The sequence below is a fragment of the Muscardinus avellanarius genome, assembly GCF_963383645.1.
Source record: "Muscardinus avellanarius genome assembly, chromosome: X".
Lineage (NCBI taxonomy): Eukaryota > Metazoa > Chordata > Mammalia > Rodentia > Gliridae > Muscardinus > Muscardinus avellanarius.
The window spans coordinates 2437973-2458095 of NC_137792.1; the positions used below are offsets into that span (position 1 = coordinate 2437973).

Below are 20123 nucleotides of genomic sequence, written 5' to 3' on the forward strand. Positions count from 1 at the left end.
CTTCCCGGTCCAAGGGCTTGTCACGCGCGTGTGCAGATGTGTCTGTGAGTCGCTGCAGGAGTGCCGTGCCGAGATTCCACGGCGGGGAGAGAGAGAGAGGGAGCGTGCGTTCTCTGAGAAGTGGCTACGGCTTCTAACGGGGACCCCCGTGCTCCAGGAGCCCCCCAGGCCTGTGCGCTTCTCAGACGCTCTCCGAAGTGTCAGTATCTTTCTGGGGACCGCTTGTAGTGATGCGGGTGGTGATGCTTCAGATGGGGCCCTAAGAAGGGACGAGAACGGGCCAGTCAGTCACATCCTTGAGAAACGGTGAATGCAAGCCGGGCGAGGTGGCGCACGCCTGTGATCCCAGCACTTGGGAGGCTGAGACAGGAGGATCGCAGTTTGAGGACAACCTCAGCTACTTAGCGAGGCCCTCTGCAACTCAGTGAGACCCGGTTTCAAAATAAAGAATAAAAAATAGGGCAGGGGGTGTAGCTCAGAGGTCGAATGCCCCTGGGTTCCATCCCCAGAACCACAAAAAAAAAAGAGAAAGAAAGAAAGAAAGAAAGAAAGAAAGAAAGAAAGAAAGAAAGAAAGAAAGAAAGAAAGAAAGGAAAGAAAGAAAAGAAAAAGAAGAAAGAAAGAAAGGAAGAAAGAAAGAAAGAAAGAAAGAAAGAAAGAAAGAAAGAAAGAAAGAAAAAAGGAACGGTGAATGCAAGCCGGGCATGGTGGCGCACACTTGTAATCCCTGCATTTGGGAGGCTGAGACAGGAGGATCGTGTAAGTTCAAAGCCAGCCTCAGCTACTTAGCGAGGCCCTCTGCAACTCAGTGAGACCCTGTTTCAAAATAAAGAATAAAAAATAGGGCAGGAGGTGTAGCTCGGAGGTTGAATACTCCTGGGTTCCATCCCCCGACCCACAATAAATAAATAAATAATATAATAAAATCAGGCTGGGAGTGTAGCTTAGGTAGAGTGCATCTGGGTTTAGACACCAGGACAAAAAATAAAGGAAGAAATACACAATTAAGTGGCATATCTCCAGCCAGGCATGGTGGTGCAAACTTGTAATCCCAGCATTTGGGAGGCTGAGACAGGAGGATTGCGCATGTTCGAGGCCAGCCTCAGCTACTTAGCGAGGCCCTCTGCAACTCAGTGAGACCCTGTTTCAAAATAAAGAATAAAAAATAGGGCAGGAGGTATAGCTCGGAGGTTGAATGCCCCTGGGTTCCAGCCCCAGAACTGCAAAAACAAACAAACAAACAACAAAAAAAAAAAAACAGTGAATGCAGTGGAAATACAGTCATTTGCTCAGACAGCGTGAGATTCAAAAGTAAAAAATGTTCTTTTTTTATTTGGAATATGAATCTGCAGACACAATTCTTTCTCTCCTTTTTCAGTTTTTCCTTCCTCTTTCTTTGTTCCCTCACTCAATCCATATTTTTCTCTCTCTCTCTCCCTCTCTCTCTCTCTCTCTCTCTGTCTGTCTGTCTGTCTCTCTCTCTCTCTCTCAGGAGGAGGTGGGATAAATCACAAACCCCAAGTATTTATCGAGTTAGCAGCTTAGTTCATCTGGCCACTTGATTGAGAGGAAAGAATCCCAAGTGTGGAGCGTTTTAAAGTCTTTCCATATTTATCTGTAAGGAATAAAAACAGGGCTGGGGTGGAGCTCGGAGGTAGAATGCCCCTGGCTTCCATCCCCAGGACTGCAAAAAAATTAATAAGAATCATTCCTTGTATGGTAATCTTTGAAAATCTATAATTAAAAAACTCCAAACTGATATGAAACTACAGGCTTTTTTTTTCCTTATGTGCTTATGGTTTAAGAGGCGATGAAAAGTGAGATGCCACGTAGAAGATAGCTGAAATGCAAAGAAGGAAAAGAAAGAGGAGAGGAGAGGAGGAACGAGGGAGGAGCGGGAGAGGGGAAAAAAGGGAGGGAGGGAGGAGGGGAGATGGAGGGAAAAGGAAGGAGCGGGGAAAATAAAGGTACCCAGCAAGTACCAACCATCAATTTTCTAGTAATGGCTAGCATAAAACCCAACAGGCAGAAACAACCTGGGAATCAGAATTTCAGCTCAGGAGGATTTCTACCTCCAGAGAAATCTATGATTATTAATTCAATCATTCATTTATTCTTTATATTTATTTATTTATTTATTTTTATTTTTTTATGCGGTACTGGGGATGGAATCCAGGGGCTTACTACCTCCGCGCTCCACACACAGCCCTATTATTTTTAGTTTGTTTGTTTGTGGTGCGGTCCTAGGGATGGAACCCAGGGGCATTCTACCTCCGAGTCACACCCGCAGCTGTATTTTTTATTCTTTATTTTGAAACAGGGTCTCACTGAGTGGCAGAGGGCCTCAATGACTAGTAGCTGAGGCTGTCCTTGAACCGTGATCCTCCTGTCTCAGTCTCCCAAATGCTGGAATTACAAGCGTGCGCCACCACGCCCACTTGCCATTCATATTTTATTATTTATTTATTTATTTATTTATTTATTTATTTATTTATTTTTGCAGGTCTGGGGATGGAACCCAGGGGCATTCTATCTCTAAACTACACCAAGAGCCCTATTTCTTCCTTCCTTCTTTCTTTCTTTCTTTCTTTCTTTCTTTCTTTCTTTCTGGTGCTACTGGGGTTCCTTGAAACCCTTCTACCTCCGGGCTACACTCCCAGACCTATTTTAGATTTTTATTTGAAAACAAGGCCTCTTAAGCCAGCGCGGCTGGCTTCAAACCTGCGCGATCCTCCTGTCTCCGCCTCCCAAGCGCGGGGATGACAAGCATGCGCCACCACGCCCGGCTATTCTTTATTTTAAAACAAGGTCTCACTGAGTTGCAAAGGGCCTCACTACGTAGCTGAGGCTGGCCTAGAACCTGCAATCCTCCTGTCTCAGCCTCCCAAATGCTGGGATTGCAAGTGTGCGCCACCGTGCCTGGCTTGCCCCTCTATATTTTATTTATTTTTTATTTTTATTTTTTGCAGGTCTGGGGATGGAACCCAAGGGCATTCTACCTATGAGCTACACCCCTAGCCCGATTTTTTATTCTTTATTTTAAAACAGGGTCTCACTGAGTTGCTGAGAGCCTCACTAAGTAGCAGAGTCTGGCCTCGAACCTGTGATCTACCTTTCTCAGCCTCCAAAATGCTGGGATTACAAGCCTGCACCACCACGCCAGCTCCACTTATTCTTATTTTTTCAATGAGACATCCCTCTCTGTCTCCCAGGCCCGACTGCACCTGCAGCACCCCACCCGACTCAGTACTCACGGTGTACATTAGAAGGCGGGAGGGCGGGTGTGCGGAATGTCTTAATGGTCGCCGGCCCTTCCCCTCCCGTGGTCAGCACCTGGACTTCCAGCCGATAGAGGGTGGACGGCCTCAGATTGGGCACCGTCAGCACAGAGTGATCCTGGGGCAGAGAAAGGACGATGCGGGGCTCATCAGTGTGCCGGTATTGGGAAAGGGCTTCAAAATGTATTTAAAAATAGCTCTGGAGCCGGGCGTGGCGGCGCACGCTTGTCATCCCAGCATTCGGGAGGCTGAGACCGGAGGATCGCGGTTCGCGGACAGCCTCAGCTACTTAGCGAGGCCCTCTGCAACTCAGTGAGACCCTGTTTCAAAATAAAGAATAAAAAATAGGGCTGGGGGTGTAGCTCGGAGGTCAAATGCCCCTGGGTTTCATCCCCAGCACCGCAAAAACAAAAAATAAAAAATAAAGCTTTGGTATTAGAATGCCAGAGCTTGGGTGCAGGTGGGCACTCAGGCAGGGAAGGGGCCCTGCCGCAGAGTTCCTGGCACCAGGGGTGATTAGCAAGAAAACAGAGGGACCCCCAGACCCCCCCCCCTTTTTTTTTTGGTGGTACTGGGGTTTCCCGAAGCCCTTCTACCTCCGGGCTACACTCCCAGACCTATTTTATATTTTATTTGGAAACAGGGTCTCTTAAGCCAGAGTGGCTGGTTTTGAACCTGCGCCATCCTCCTGTCTCCGCCTCCCAAGAGCGGGGATGACAAGCGTGCCCACCATGCCTGGCGTCCCTTTTTCATTGTAAAGACAAGCTAAGATTTCCCCAGGATGTGGGAGGACGCCATAAGCCTTCAAGAGATCCCAGACTCCAATAAGCAATTAACATATTTTGGGGTGTAACAAAAGGCTTGGGGTCTGTACCAGAGACAGGGCGGGCCTACAGGGAGGAATCCCCATATCAAAAGGCCTGCCCCAGAAAGGGTGGATATAGAGCAGATCTTCTCAGGTCAGAAGATGATTGGTATAAAACTGTTTTGTATCCAAAAACCTCACTAACGCCGGGCGTGGTGGCGCACGCTTGTCATCCCCGCGCTTGGGAGGCGGAGACAGGAGGATCGCGCAGGTTCGAAGCCAGCTGCGCTGGTTTAGGAGACCCTGTTTCCAAAAATAAAAAAAATAGGTCTGGGAGTGTAGCCTGGAGGTAGATGGGCTTCCAGGAACCCCAGTACCACACACACACACACACACACACACACACACACACACACACACACACACAAATAATAATAAAAAAAATAAAAATAAAAAATTCACTTATTTTCTTTTTCTTTTTTTTTTTTGTGGGTCTGGGGATGGAACCCAGAGACAACTGACCTCCGAGCTACACCCCCTGCCCTATTTTTTATTCTTTATTTTGAAACCAGGTCTCACTGAGTTGCAGAGGGCCTCACTAAGTAGCTGAGGCTGGCCTCGAACCGCGATCCTCCAGGTCTCAGCCTCCCGAATGCTGGGATGACAAGCGTGCGCCACCACACCCGTCTACTAACTTATTTTCAAGTGACTCCCCTGTACTACCTCTGGTACAGGGCTTGATTAACTCTGTCCTATCTTTGTAATAACAAAATTGCTTAAGCTCACAGCAAAAAGGAGTTCTGGCTATTGTTTTCTACACACAGCCGAGAACAAGGACCCACGGCGACATCTCCCATCGTTACAAACAGGAACCTTCTAGAAACGATGGGTGCAGAGAGGCGGGACGCCCTCGACAGGGGCACAGTCTACGGTCGTCGCTTCTCCTAGCTGAGATTCATACGACATGGAGCTGTCAGGGAATTTGAGCATTCTGTAATACTGAGCTATTTTCTCCAGAATTTATGCAGAGCTGGCTGCTCCCGAAGCCCAGCTGAATTTGTGGGCTTTTTCTTCCCTTCCCTGGGAGGTCTCGACATGGTTTCTCGGCACCGAAACTCAATGCACGGCGGTCCGAGCATGTTGGCGGACTTCAAATGTGCCAATGGGCCAGTTCTCGGCCCTCGCTCCTAGGATGCCATCTTTATTATTTTTTCTTCTTGTTTTTTTTTTATTTTATTCCTTAACATGAGATTTTCCCAGGGTGTAAGGTTTTCAGCCTCACATCTTGTGATGTGAATTCTTGATCACTGAAATTTCAGGGAACGGGCCAACTCTTTTCCTTAAAACACAATCTATCTGTCAAGACCCATGAGTGAAAAACGTTTATTTTGATGCCAACACATTCTTCTTAAATCTTAATAAAAAAAAAAACTTAGGACATTCATAAAATAACTACTTTCTCATTCCATGAAACTTTTCCTTCCAGGATTTAAGGTGGCTTTGGGGAAAATAAATTTTTTTTTTTTTTTTTGGAGCAAGAAATGGATATTCTAAGAAGGTTTTCAGAGAGCATAAAAAGCCCACACATGATTTTTTTTTCTTCAAGCCAAAGAATTAAGTGGCTTGGAAAACAGTCCAACTCATTATAGCCTGTAGCCAAATTTAAAAAGGGGGAAAAAGACACACAACAAGCTCCTTTGAGTGATTTTTCTCCCAATTCGACACCTCAAACAGGGCATGTCCGCTGGGACCAGAAGGCCAGGGGGTAACAAAGACAGCAGAAAGGGCGACCTCTGCATTTGACACACACGCAATCAGGTCCATGGGAGCCAATTCTATCAAACCAAAGGTACTGGATCATACTTAATCCCACTTCTTAATTTTTCTTTGAAAACAGGGTCTTGCTAAATTGCCGAGGAGGCTGGCCTCTACTCTGCCATACTTCTTTCTCACGAAGCCTCCCAAGTACTGGGATCACAGGCATGTGCCAAGAGGCCCAGCTTCTCCTATTTCATAGCTATGCACAAAAATTATCAGAAAGGGCCGGGCGTGATGGTGCGCGCTTGTCATCCCAGCATTCGGGAGGCTGAGACAGGAGGATCGCGGTTCATGGACAGCCTCGGCTACTTAGTGAGGCCCTTTGCAGCTTAGTGAGATTGTGTTTCAAAATAAAGACTAAACCCCGGCGTGGTGTTGCACACTTGTCATCCCCGCGCTTAGGAGGCGGAGACAGGAGGATCGCGCAGGTGTGAGGCCAGCCGCGCTGGCTTAAGAGACACTGTTTCCAAATAAAAAAGTATAAAAATAGGTGTCTGGGAGTGTATCCCAGAGGTAGAAGGGCTTCTAGGAACCCAGTACCACAAATATATTGGGGGTGTACCTCGAGATAGAATGCCCCTGGGTTCCCTTCCTAGTACCACAAAAAGAAAAAAGAAAAAAAAAACCCTCAGAAAGTGTGAATGCTTCTAAAGGAGAGGTAAGAGAAAGGAGATAGAAATGACAGCATATACATTTCTGATGGTCACTGAAGGTGAGCCGAGGTTCTCACCTGCAGGGCACGGATTTAGTTATCTAGGGACAAAAGGGGGCGCCGCCTACCGAAGGCAGAATCTGCGACTGGGAGATGATGCTGTTGGGTAGACTGTTCTGTCTGCTCTCGGTGGTGACCTCGGCCCAAGTGACCTGGAACCCGGTCATGGGCTGGAAGAGATTGGCCCGGGACATCTTCCAAGCAAAATGGCCGGTGATGTTCACGTCTTGGATGATGAAGGAAGCCGAGAGGTTTTCCGGCTTGGCGAGCACTTTGGAAGAAACATGGCCTGTGGAAATAAAAAGTTAAAAAAGTTTAGCCGGGCACGGTGGCGCACGCTTGTCATCCCCACGCCTGGGAGGCGGAGACAGGAGGATGGCGCAGGTTCGAAGCCAGCCGCGCTTGCTGGCTTAAGAGACCCTGTTTCCAAATAAAAATATAAAATAGGTCTGGGAGTGTAGCCCGGAAGTAGAAGGGCTTCCAGGAACCCCCGTGCCACAAAATAAATAAATAAATAAATAAATAAATAAATAAATAAAAATAAAAGCTGGCCGGGGATGTAGCTCAGAGGTAATATGCCCCTGGGTGCAATCTTCAGTACCACAATAAATAAATAAATAAATAAATAAATAAATAAATAAATAAATAAAATTAAACCTATACCTGTACACCCACTTGCTTCAAATTGAACCACCATTCTACAAGTTGAAGAAGGGAGAGCTGTGGGGTTTTCGGGCCCTGTGGGACGCGGTCTGGAAGTACCCCGGGCGTACCTGCGTCGTCGGGACAGCTCGTGTGCCGCTGGCTCTTCTCCTTGAGAGCGGCGCAGGGCGGCGTGGAGAAGAAGCCCGTCTCTGCCCTCGGGGGACCCCGCGGCCCTATGGGCTGGACGGTCACCTTGTACTTGCAGGAAAAGGACAGGTGCGGAAGAATGATGTAATTTTCCTGGAACAAGACACACAGAATACGCTTATAATAAATAAGAAATCTCATTAGAGATTTGTTTAAAAAATGGCGGGAGATAAACACGTATTTCAGCAAAGTTAATTGTCCTGTAGACGGAGTCTGTGCGCTGTGGCCCTTCTGACAATGACAGAGGACACCCTGCCCGTGTTTGGGCCAGAGTCAAGTGTGAAGCCCTGGCCGGGCGTGGTGGCCACGCTTGTAATCCCCGCGCTTGGGAGGCTGAGACAGGAGGATCGCGCAGGTTCAAAGCCAGCCTCAGCTACTTAGTGAGGCTCTCAGCAACTCAGTGAGACCCTGTTTCCAAATAAAATATAAAATAGGTCTAGGTCTGGGAGTATAGCCCGGAGGTAGAAAGCCCCTGGGTTCCACCCCCAATAACACCAAAAAAAAAAAAAAAATTAGAGCTGGGGTGTCGCTCAGAGGTAGAATGCCCCTGGGTTCCATCCCCAGTACCACAAAAAAAGAAAAAAAAAAAAAGAAAGTCAAAGGTCATGTGTCTTCTTCCATATGTGGATGCCAGAGAGAGTAAAATAGGAAAGAAAACGGATTTCAGATAGAAGAGGAAGGGGAACAGGAGGCTTGAGGGAGGGACACAGCAAATAATGCCCCGTGCATACACTGACCGCCCAGTACCAGCCTCACTAACGTGGAGGGTGCTGGAGAGGCGGGCTTCCGTCCAGACACAGACACGCCACGGCTGGGTGCAGTTAATTGTATAGTTACAATGGAAAATGGTTACAGTGTAAAGTGTAAAATACAAGCTAAAATAATTACAATGTAACACACACACACACACACACACATTTTCCTGTATTGGAGATTGAATGCATGGGCATTATACCTCCAAGCTACACCCCCAGCCCATTTATTTATTTATTTATTTATTTATTTATTTATTTATCTATCTATCTATCTATTATACTGGGGACAGAACCCAGGGGCAGTCTGCCTCCGAGCTAAACCCTCAGCCCTATCTATCTATTTATTTATTTATTTATTTATTCATTTATTTATTTATTATACTGGGGATGGAACCCAGGGGCAGTCTGCCTCCGAGCTAAACCCTCAGCCCTATCTTTTATTATTTATTTATTTATTTATTTATTTATTTATTTATTTATTTATATTACTGGGGATAGAACCCAGGGGCAGTCTGCCTCCGAGTGACACCTTCAGCCCTATTTTTTATTCTTTTTATTTATTTATTTTATTTATTTATTTATTTATTTTTTGGTGGTACTGGGGGTGGAACCCAGAAACTTTCTACCTCCGGGCTACACTCCCAGACCCATTTTATATTTTATTTGGAAACAGGGTCTCACTGGGTTGCTCAGAGCCTCACTAAGTAGCTGAGGCTGGCTTCAAACCTGCGCGATCCTCCTGTCTCAGCCTCCCAAGCGCGGGGATTACAAGCGCGGGGATTACAAGCGTGCGCCACCACGCCCGGCTATTCTTTTTATTTTGAAACAGGATCTCACTGAGTTGCGGAGGGCCTCATCAAGCAGCCGAGGCTGGCGGCGGACCTGTGATCCTCCTGTCTCAGCCTCCCGTGTACTGGAATTACAAGCGTGCGCCACCGCCATGCCCGGCTCTGTCCTTTATTTTGAAATGGGATCTCAGTAAGTTGCAAAGGGCCTCACTGCTTGCTGAGGCTGGCCTCGAACCTGACTCAATCCTCCTGTCTTAGCCTCTAAAAGTACTGCGATTACAAGTGTGCACCACCACGCCCAGCTAAAAAGACAACTTCTAATGTTTGCAATAAATATTTTTGAGTTGGAAGCCATGGAGACGGGTAGTATAAAGCTGTAAATAAAAATATTTTGAGTTAAAAAAATGAACTTGCCAGGCATGGTGGCACACGCTTGTCATCCCAGAGCTTGGGAGGCTGAGACAGGAGGATCGCACGAGTTCAAAGCCAGCCTCAGCTACTTAGTGAGGCTCTCAGCAACTCAGTGAGACCCTGTTTCCAAATAAAGTATAAAAAGATTTAGGAATATAGCCTGGAGGTAGAAAAGTACCTGGGTTCCACCCCCAGTAACACACACACACACACACACACACACACACACACACACACACACTGAACTCAGGCTAAGACTATATGTAAGCTTTTCTGCTAAAAATGATATCCACTAGCAATTTATGTTTGTTGGAAGTGCTGTTATTAATTCCTGCCATAATGTCATCATTAAATATAGAGTTGAGTGTGGTGACACACACTTGTAATTTCAGCATTTGGAACACTAAGGCAGGAGGATTACGGTTTGGGGCCAACCTCAGCTACTTAGTGAGGCCCTCTGCAACTCAATGAGACTCTGTTCCAAAATAAAGAATAAAAAATATAGAGGCAGGGCGAGGTGGTGCACACTTGTCATCCCCGCGCTTGGGAGGCGGAGACAGGAGGATGGCGCAGGTTCGAAGCCAGCCGCGCTGGCTTAAGAGACCCTGTCTCCAAATAAAAATATAAAATAGGTCTCAGAGTGTAGCCCGGAGGTAGAAGGGCTTCCAGGAGCCCTAGTACCACCAAAATAAATAAATAAATAAATTAATTAATTAATAATAAAAATAGGATGGAGGTGTCGTTGGGAGGTAGTAGAATGCTCCTGGGTTCCATCCCCAGGACTGCACAAAAATAAATAAATAAATAAAAATTAGTTAATTAATTAATTAATAGAGCTCTGGATATAGCTTGGAGGTATAATGCCTTTGGGTTTAATCTCCAAACCCTCTCCCCCTCCAAAAAAAAAAAGAATGAGTGGGTATCATGACTGTCATTTCAGTGTCGTCTGGGCCGTGATTCTGCGGCCATTGGTGATGCGTTATCCAGGAGACACGTTTGTCTTGTATTCTTCCGTCCCATTAGCTGCACGGATCAGATGTATCTAGGAGCTACTCAGAGCCGGCCAGGACAATCATCTCCTTACGTGAGTCACGCCCGACGACGTCTCCGTTCTGTTGTGGGCGCACGCTTCTGGGAACCACTGCACGTGGTATCGGTTGATGCTGGGGTCTGTAATGTCAAAACACAAACCAAAAACAGCCAGAAGTCATATTGTCAGCTTTCCATAACTATCAGACCCATGCCTGAGATAATCAAATTATAGAGAAAGGCAGGCTTTCTTGGGTTCGGGTTTCCAGACCAGGCCTAGGCCGATGTATTTACTCCTAGTCCTCTGAGAGAGTGACGTTTCGTGGTCAGAGCTGGGGTGAAACAAAACCATTCCCCCTAAGCCGGGCGTGGTGGCGCACACTCGTAATCCCAGCATTCGGGTTGAGACTAGAGGATCGCGGTTCGCGGACACTTAGCGAACACTCAGCCACTTAGCGAGGCCCTCTGCAACTCAGTGAGACCCGCTTTCAAAATAGAGAATAAAATATAGGGCAGGGGGTGTAGCTCGGAGGTCAAATGACCCTGGGTTCCATCCCCAGACCCGCAAAAAAAGAAAAAAAAATTCTCCTCATGACCAAGAAATAAACAGACAGAGAAAGAGGGAGGGGGCCACGGACCCAGAGTCCCCCATGAGAGCACGCCCCCAACAACCAAAAGACCTCCCATAAGGCCCCGCCTCTTAAAGGGTCCACCACCTCCCAGTGGTGGTCAGCGGAGGACCAAGCCTTTAATATATGATTTTCTAGAGGACATTCAGGTCCAAACTAGAGTTAGTATCATGAAGTCTGACATTCTTAAAATTGAGAGAATAGGAAGAAGAAAAATTAAATTCTACAGGGAGACCCATGGGGGCACACTCATTCAGTATAAATTCTTAGACATTAAGAGTGGAATAAGCCAGAGCCGGACGTGGGGGTGCATGCCTGTAATCACAGTACTTGGGGAGCTGAGACAAGAGGGTTGGAGTTTCAAAGACAACCTCAGCAAGACCCTGGGCAATTTAGCAAGATCCTGTTTGAAAGTAAAAACATAAATAAAGGGCTGGGGGTATAGCTTGGAGGTAGAAGCCCCCAGGTTTCAATCTCTAGCACCAAAAATAAAATACAAGAGCCCGGCGTGGTGGCACACGTTTGTAATCCCAGTACTTGGGAGGCTGAGACAGGAGGATCGCGGTTCGTGGACAGCCTCAGCTACTTGGTGAGGCCCTTTGCAATTCAGTGAGACCCTGTTTCAAAATAAAGAATAAAAATCAGGAAACCAGGCATGGTGGCGCACGCTTGTCATCCCAGCATTTGGAGGCTGAGATAGGAGGATCTTGGTTTGTGGACAGCCTCAGCTACTTAGTGAGGTCCTTTGAAACTCAGTGAGACTCTGCTTCAAAATGAAGAATAAAAAATAGGGCTGGGGATTTAGGTTGAAGGTAGAATGCCCCTGGGTTCCATCTCCAGTACCACAAAATAATAATAATAATAATAATAATAATAATAATAATAATAATAATAATAAATAAAATTAGGACTGAGGGTGTAGCTCGGAGGTAGAATGTCCCTGGGTTTTATCCAGTACCTCAAAAAATAAATAAATAAAATAATAAAATAAAATACAATAATAATAAAGGGCTGGAGGTTTAGCTGAGGGGTACCAAAACTAAAAGAAGCATCTAAGTTCTATATTTCTGATAAAGGCAGTCACACAATACACCATCAAAAGCAGTTTCTGCAAACCCGGAGGACTGGCTATTGGTATCGGCTGCCTGTTAAGGACCACCAGAACAGGGTTGTCTTTCCAGGAGAAGCGGGACGCTTGGGGCCCCCTTTCCTTACGGGAATCACCATGTTCAATATCTCAGTCCGTCCTGCCCCCCTGTGACTCGGGGTTCTCAAGGGGAAGCCACAACACCAGACCTTTATATGTCCCGCTCCTGGACTGAGCGGCGGGCTTTCTGTACCTTTTCTTTGCTTTGGACATTAAAAGTGTGAAATAAGACAAGATCTGGCCAAACAGCTTGTGGAGTGTGGGAAAGGACGTTTTGACGGTCTCGGGTTTATTAATCACCCTGGCGTGGCCAAGTCTCTGCCGGTGATTAACATCTCGTCCGGAACATTCGCGCCAAGCGTTTGATGGGGGTTTTCAGAAGGGAAAGGACTCTTTGATGGAATAGGGTTGATCTGGTGGGAACTTGCTTTGAGCAATTTGGAACCGGAAAAGAAGAACTTTAAACCCCAAATAAGTAAACAGATAGAGAAGCGGTACCCACGACCTTTAGTTAAAGGAGAAATGGCTTCCTTGGAGTTTGGATTTTTACCCAGTAGCCAACAAGACTTCTTTTTTTTTTTTTTAAGACTTATGCATTTATTCACAAGGGTGAATTTTATCAATGCATGGATCCATAGCCTCTCGTTTAATAGAAGTAAATTAACTGCACAGAAACGTCAGGTCTCTAGCCAGGTACGGTACTACACGCCTACCATCCAGTACTTGGAAGGCTGAGACAGGAGGGTCGCAGATCTAAGGTCAGCCTCGGCCATTCAACAAAGCCCTCCGCACCTTAGTGAGACCCTATTTCAAAATAAAAACTAAAATAGGGCTAGAGGTGTAGTTCATAATGCCCTGGGTTTAATCCCCAGGACCATTTTTTAAAAAATAGTGCTTAAGCACCTGGCTCAGTTATTGTTCAATTTACTATCAATACTGTGGCTTGACACTTACTTAAAAAACAACTATATGCCATTACATCGGCGAGTTATTTAAAGCTAGTAATAATTAAGCAAAAAGCGTCTCCCTGCCTTTAGTCTTTTTCCAGTAGACCTTGACTTGTAGTTGGTTGTCTTGATAGAACGGAGCTCCGATTTCCAGCGGCCGAGTGGGTCGTCGTCTTTGAAAAGGAGGCTGGACTGGGGTCACGTCTTTTCTGGTTTTCCCAAGCTGCTCTTCTGCAACAAAGCATGGCATTTTCATGTACTTATTTAAAATAATCGTGCAATATAATGTTCATCCAACATATTTTTCAAGATGAACTTTCATTATTATTATTATTATTATTATTATTATTATTATTATTATTTTGGTGGTACTGAGATTCCTGGAAGCCCTTCGACCTCCGGGCTACACTCCCAGATCCATGCTTTTATATTTTTATTTGGAAACAGGGTCTCTTAAGCCAGCGAGGCTGGCTTTGAACCTGCGCGATCCTCCTGTCTCTGCCTCCCAACCCTGGGGATTACAAGTGTGCGCCACCACGCCCGGCTCCTCCTATTATTTATTTAAAAGTGACCAGGAGTAGTGGAACATACCTGTTTATCTCAGTCCTTTGGATGTTAAGACAGGAGGGTCACAAGTTTGAGGCCAACCTAAGTCACTTATCAAGACCCTCTTCTTTTCTTTTCTTTTCTTTTTTTTTTTGGTGGTACTGGGTTTCCTGGAAGCCCTTCTACCTCCGGGTTACACTCCCAGACCTATTTTAATTTTTATTTGGAAACAGGGTCTCTTAAGCCAGCGCGGCTGACTTTGAACCTGCGCGATCCTCCTTTCTCTGCCTCCCAAGAGCGGGGGTTACAAGCGTGCCCACCACGCCCGGCAAGAGCCTCTTTCAAAATAAAAAATAAAAATGGCTGGAGGTGTAGCTCCAAGGTAAAAGGCCCTTGGGTTCAAACTCCAATAGGCTTCTATACACACACCAAAAACTGTTCACAACACGTACTCATAAAGTGCAAACAATGTCAAAGTAAACAAGAATGGTCCTGAGGTTTGAACACACCGCATTTGACGAGAGACAAAGATATGTTTCTATAAAACAAAATGCAATTGAATTGAGCAGTTTAGACTCTCATTCTAAGGCGAGGTCGTTTCTGATGGGGTTGCTATGTGAGATTAAGACCTGGCTCGAAAGCCAGGCGTGGGGGCGCACGCTTGTTATCCCAGCATTCGGGAGGCTGAGACCGGAGGATCGCGGTTCGCGGCCAGCCTCAGCTAGTTAGTGAGGCCCTCTGCAACTCAGTGAGACCCTGTTTCAAAATAAAGAATAAAAAACAGGGAGGGGGTGTGAGACCTAGCTCTAGTTTTACTTGTGTCCTTATATGTTCTGTTTTATTCTGGCTACCTCGTTCCTGCTTGCAGCATTCCTAGTCCTAAAACCTGTCCGGTGTCAACAGTTCTCCTTACTTTATCTCAGAGGGCATGGCTAGTACTAGTTTATTTCCAATAAACTTCTTGGCTAGTACTAGAAACACCATTTATTCTTCCAAATTTCCAATAAACTCTTCTTGGCAAAGACCGTCCAAACTTAAACAAATTCCTCTTCAGAGTTTCTGAATTTTTTTTTCCATTTTAAATTAAATCTTTTTGTTTATTTAATTTCGGGGGCTGGGTGTGGTGGTGCATGCCTGTCATCCCAGTTCTGGGGAGGCTGAGACAAGAGGACTGCAACTTTCTGAGACCAGTCTCAGCGATTTAGTGAGACTCTCAACAACCTAGTAAGATCCTATTTCAAAATGAAAAAATTTAAAAATGGCTGGAGATATAGCTGAAAGGTAGAATGTTCCTGGGTTTGATCTCCAGTACCACAAAATTTAAAAAAAATTATAATAATAATGGGACATGTCCACAGAATCTTATTTAAAGTCAGAACTGGTGGCCCATGCCTATAATTCTAGTACTTGGGAGGCCGAGACAGGAGACTGCAGGTTTGATGAGGCCAGCCTCAGCAATTTAGCAAGACCCTGTTTCAAAATAAAAAGGGCTGGAGGTGTAGCTTGGAGGTAACATGTCTCAGATCAATCCCCAGTTCCTCTTAGTCTCCAAAAACTCACAAAAACAGCGAGGTGGCTATAGTTTTTGTTTTAATTCCTAGAGAAAACATGGCTTGTTGTAATACTGAATTGAGCATGCCCAGAAACAATTTTGAAATAACATCTTTGTGACCCTGAACTGAGCATGCCCAGAAACCTTCCTGTCAATCATCTCTGTGGATCTGAACTGAGCATGCCCAGAAGCCTTTTTGTCCGCCATCTTTGTGACCCTGAACAGAGCATGCCCAGAAGCCTTCCTGTCTGCCATCTCTGTGACCTTGAACTGAGCATGCCCAGAAACCGTCCTGTCAATCATCTCTGTGGATCTGAACTGAGCATGCCCAGAAGCCTTTTTGTGTGCCATCTTTGCGACCCTGAACAGAGCATGCCCAGAAACCTTACTGTCCTCCATCTTTGTGACCTTGACCTGTACATGCCCGGAAGCCTTTCTGTGCTGTCTTTATGACTATGCACTGCACATACCCAATGATCTTCCTGTCCACCATCTTTTTAACCCTGAATTGCATTTGTCTAGTACCTTCCTGGCCACCCTATTTGTGACCCAGAACTAAGAATGCCCAGAAGCTTTTCTATCATCTTTTGTGACCTTGAACTGCATAGGCTCAGAAATCTTTTCCGCCATCTTAGTGACCCTGAATTGAGCATACCCAGAATCCTCCTTGTCTGCCATCTTTCTGACCTACAACTGCACATGCCCAGAAGCCTTCCTGTCCGCCATCTTTGTGACCCTGAATTGAGCATACCCAGAATCCTCCTTGTCTGCCATCTTTCTGACCTACAACTGCACATGCCCAGAAGCCTTCCTGTCCGCCATCTTTGTGACCCTGAATTGCATTTGTCCAGTGCCTTCCTGTCAGCCAAATTTGTGACCCCTGAACTGTGCCTGTCCAGAAGTCTTCCTATCCGCCATCTTTGTGACCTTGAACGTCATATTCCCCAAAGCCTCCTGTCTGCCATCTTTATGACCCTTAAATAAGCATGCCCAGAAGGTTTTCTGTCTGCCATCTTTATGAAATTGAAAGGCATGTAACAGAGGCCTTCCTGTCTACCATCTTTGCAACCCTGAACTATTCCCAGAAGCTTTCCTGTTTGCCATCTCTGTCACCCTGAACTGAGCATCCCCAGAAACTTCTGTCCGCCATTTTGTGACCCTGACTGAGCATGCCCAGAAGCTTCTCGGTCCGCCATCTTTGTGACCCTGACTGAGCATGCCCAGAAGCTTCTCTGTCCGCCATCTTTGTGACCCTGACTGAGCATGCCCAGAAGCTTCTGTCCGCCATCTTTGTGACCCTGACTGAGCATGCCCAGAAGCATCTCTGTCCATTGTCCGCCATCTTTCTGACCTTGAATTTTGCATGTCCAGAAGTCTTCCTGTCTGCCATATTTATGACCTTGAAGTGCACATGCCCAGAAGTATTTCTTTTTTTTATTTTTATTTTTTTGGTGGTACTGGGGTTCCTGGAAACCCTTCTACCTCCAGGCTACACTCCTAGACCTATTTTATATATATTATAATATATATATTTTATAATTTATATAAAATATTTTATATTTTTATATTTTATATATGTATATACATGTGTGTGTATATATGTGTATATATATATATATGTATATATATGTGTGTATGTATGTGTATATATATATTTTTTTGGGGGGGGCTGTCTCCTTTAAGCCGGCGAGGCTGGCTTTGAACCTGTGATCCTCCTGTCTCCACCTCCCAAGCACGGGGATCACAAGCGTGCGCCACTACACCTGGCCTCGTCTTTTTTTTTCTTAAACCATGACCCTGAATTGAGCATGTTCAAAAATGAACATCAAAAACTGAGTATCAGCCAGGTGTGGTGGTGCACGCTTGTAATCCCAGCATTCGAGAGGCTGAGACCGGAGGATCGTGGTTCAAGGCCAGCCTCAGCTACTTAGTGAGGCCCTCTGCAACTCAGTGAGACCTTGTTTGAAAAGAAAGAATCAAAAATCGGGCTGGGGGTGTAGCTCAGAGGTAGAATGCCCCTGGGCTCCATTCTCAGTACCACAAAAACAAACAAAAAACGACAATTTCTCTGTTTGGGAGAGAGTATTGCAAATTTTCAGGTAACTCCCCTGAGCTCTCTTTCCTCCTGGGGGTAATAACTCTTTCTCCATTCCTGTATCTTCTAGCCCTGCCCTTTACACTGACCAAGTGCATCCTCTCCACTGGGTTGCACGTCTCCATAGAGTCGACTCAGATGCCAAGTAAAGGAGGAGATCGAAAAATTGCCCAACTTCACATCTCTACATCATCTTTCCACTGAATTTAGAAGCTGCATACCTAGAAATTTTGACCTTTGCCAGGCGTGGTGGCGCACGCTTGTCATCCCCACGCTTGGGAGGCTGAGACAGGAGGATCGCGCAGGTTCGAAGCCAGCCTCAGCTACTGAGTGAGGCTCTCAGCAACTTAGTGAGACCCTGTTTCCAAATAAAAAATATAAAATAGTTCTGGGAGTGTAGCCCAGAGGTAGAAAGCCCCTGGGTTCCATCCCCAGTACCACCAAAAAAGAAAGAAAGAAATTTTGCCCTTTGATGGAAGGATTTTCTGCTTTTTAGATCCCCAACTGACTTCTAAGAGTCTATTAAGATAAACTGATTATATATTAGTAGAAAATATGAGGTTTTCTAGCAAAGCTGTGATGTTCACATTTTTGGGAAAGTGGCAGGAAGAGTAAACGGGGAGGATGAGTAAGGAATAAGGAAAAGGTTCTCCATTCTGGGAAGGCAGGATTCATAAAGCAATGCTGGGCGTCCCAGTGGACATGTTTGCGTTAACTATCAATTTTTTTCATACACTAACATGTCCTCTAAATTAACTCTCCGTGCATTTGATTAAAGGAGAATCGATGTGAACATCAGTCGATCTCATATTTAGGACACTTCGGGAATTGAAATCAATGTTTGTCAGACTGAGAAATATTTATTAAACCACTCTATTTTAAAGCCAGTATAACTGCAGAGAGAAAGAGATGGGTTCTAAATTAACTATCTCTTGCATTTGATTAAAGGGGAATCCATAGGAACATCAGTCAGTCTCATATTTAGGACACTTGAGAAATTCAAATCAATGTTGGTCAAACTGAGAAATATTTATTAAACTAATATATATATATATATTATATATATATATAGGAGGGGTAATAACTCTATATTATATATATATGTACGTATAATTTTTTTTTGGCGGGTTGGGGATGGAATATAACCCAGGGGCATTTGACTTCCAAGCTACACCCTCTGCCCTATATTTTTATTCTTTAATTTTGAAACAGGGTCTCACGAAGTTGCAAGTGCCTCACTAAGTAGCTGAGGCGGTCCACGAACCGTGATCCTCCGGTCTCAGCTTCCCGAATGCTGGGATTATAAGCATGCGCCACCACGCTGTGTAAACTACTGTATTTTAAAGCCAGTATTACTTCATATAGAGTTGGTCTAATGGATGAGGTGAGAGTCCAGAGGAGGAGGCGTGAACAAGATGGAAATTTCACAGGGCTCCCAGCCAAACCCTATCTGTATTTTGATACGTCCATGGAGTTAAAGAATCCTCCTAGTCACACTCCAGGTCTTCACTAAATAGAGAATTGGGGCTCAAAGATGTTCACACGCCCATTTATGTTTCCAGTTTCTTTGAAAATCTGTCATGTTGAGAATTCGCCAACACAACACAAAGATGGAAATGAAGATACGGTGATTAACCTCTAAGTGAATTTTGTTTTCCTGATTGCCTTTAGATCCGTCCTGTATTTCATTAGGGATGGGTTTTATATACCTCAAGACTGAACAATAATTGTTTTACTGAAATTTCTCTAGAGCAGAAATTTACCTACAAGTTGTGTTGCTGATGTGTGCCATAGTAAAAGACAGATAAGTTACATACTTTAGTGCTAGGTGTGTGTCTCTGACTTTTAAAGAATGTCTTTTTCTCCGGGGCGTGGTGGCACACGCTTGTAATCCCGGCGCCTGGGAGGCTGAGACAGGAGGATAGCGCAGGTTCGAAGCCAGCCTCAGCTACTTAGCGAGGCTCTCAGCAACTTAGTGAGACCCTGTTTCCAAATAAAGTATAAAGTAGGTCTGGGAGTATAGCCCAGAGGTAGAAAGCCCCTGGGTTCCACCCGTAGTACCACAAAAAAAATGTCTTTTTTCATTTTCAGTCATAAAGAAAAATAGAATCAAGTCATATCCACCCTATTCTGAAAAGATGTGAGGAATGCTTTATACTCTTTAATACCCATAAATGTTAAGAGAATTGAAGATATATGCTGTTTATATTTAAACATCAGATTTTGATTAATTTTATAAGATTAGGAGACCCCGACTCTTTTCTCTCCAATCTGTTCATATTTTGGAGAGCTACAGGAATATTCTAATTCCAGGAGGCAAAAATAAAACATTTAGAATCTGTCAACCTTAGAAATAGTCCTCCTGCCTCTAAAAAAAAGGAAGCTACATTTCCATTAAAAACAGTCCTGTCCCGCTTCCTTCCGGGGACCCTTTTATGAAACCACACGATCGTTCAGCTGCGGCTGGCATGCAAAATACGTATCATTAAAACCCAGAGTAGCCTGCAGACCTGGAAAAATATAACTCAAAAAGTAATTTACAGGCTGACATTTACGACTGCATCTTCGATAAAACATAATTTCCCTTGCTTATACTATAAAGTTGTAATTATCCTTTACTTCTAGTTGGGTTCCCGATGAAATACAGAGTGTTCTTGTAAAAGTCATACACTCGCGTTTACGAGATTACCTATCAACATGAGAAAATAAAATCCTGACAGATATTCAGCCACTCCCTACACAGTCTGCCGTAAAGCCCG

At 45.0% G+C, this 20123-nt stretch overlaps 1 protein-coding gene across 1 annotated transcript in view; it reads right to left on the bottom strand.

Moving 5' to 3' along the window:
* Positions 1–200: 200 nt before the first annotated feature.
* ANOS1 (anosmin 1) overlaps positions 201–20123 on the bottom strand; it is a gene marked incomplete at both ends in the record, with an annotated part of 134353 nt that continues 114430 nt past the window's right edge. The window contains 6 exons of the mRNA XM_080719542.1: positions 201–259; positions 3255–3396; positions 6682–6902; positions 7387–7558; positions 10504–10589; positions 13256–13402. Of these exons, the coding sequence (XP_080575668.1) occupies positions 201–259; positions 3255–3396; positions 6682–6902; positions 7387–7558; positions 10504–10589; positions 13256–13402 (827 nt within the window). The remainder of the gene's footprint in view (positions 260–3254; positions 3397–6681; positions 6903–7386; positions 7559–10503; positions 10590–13255; positions 13403–20123) is intronic.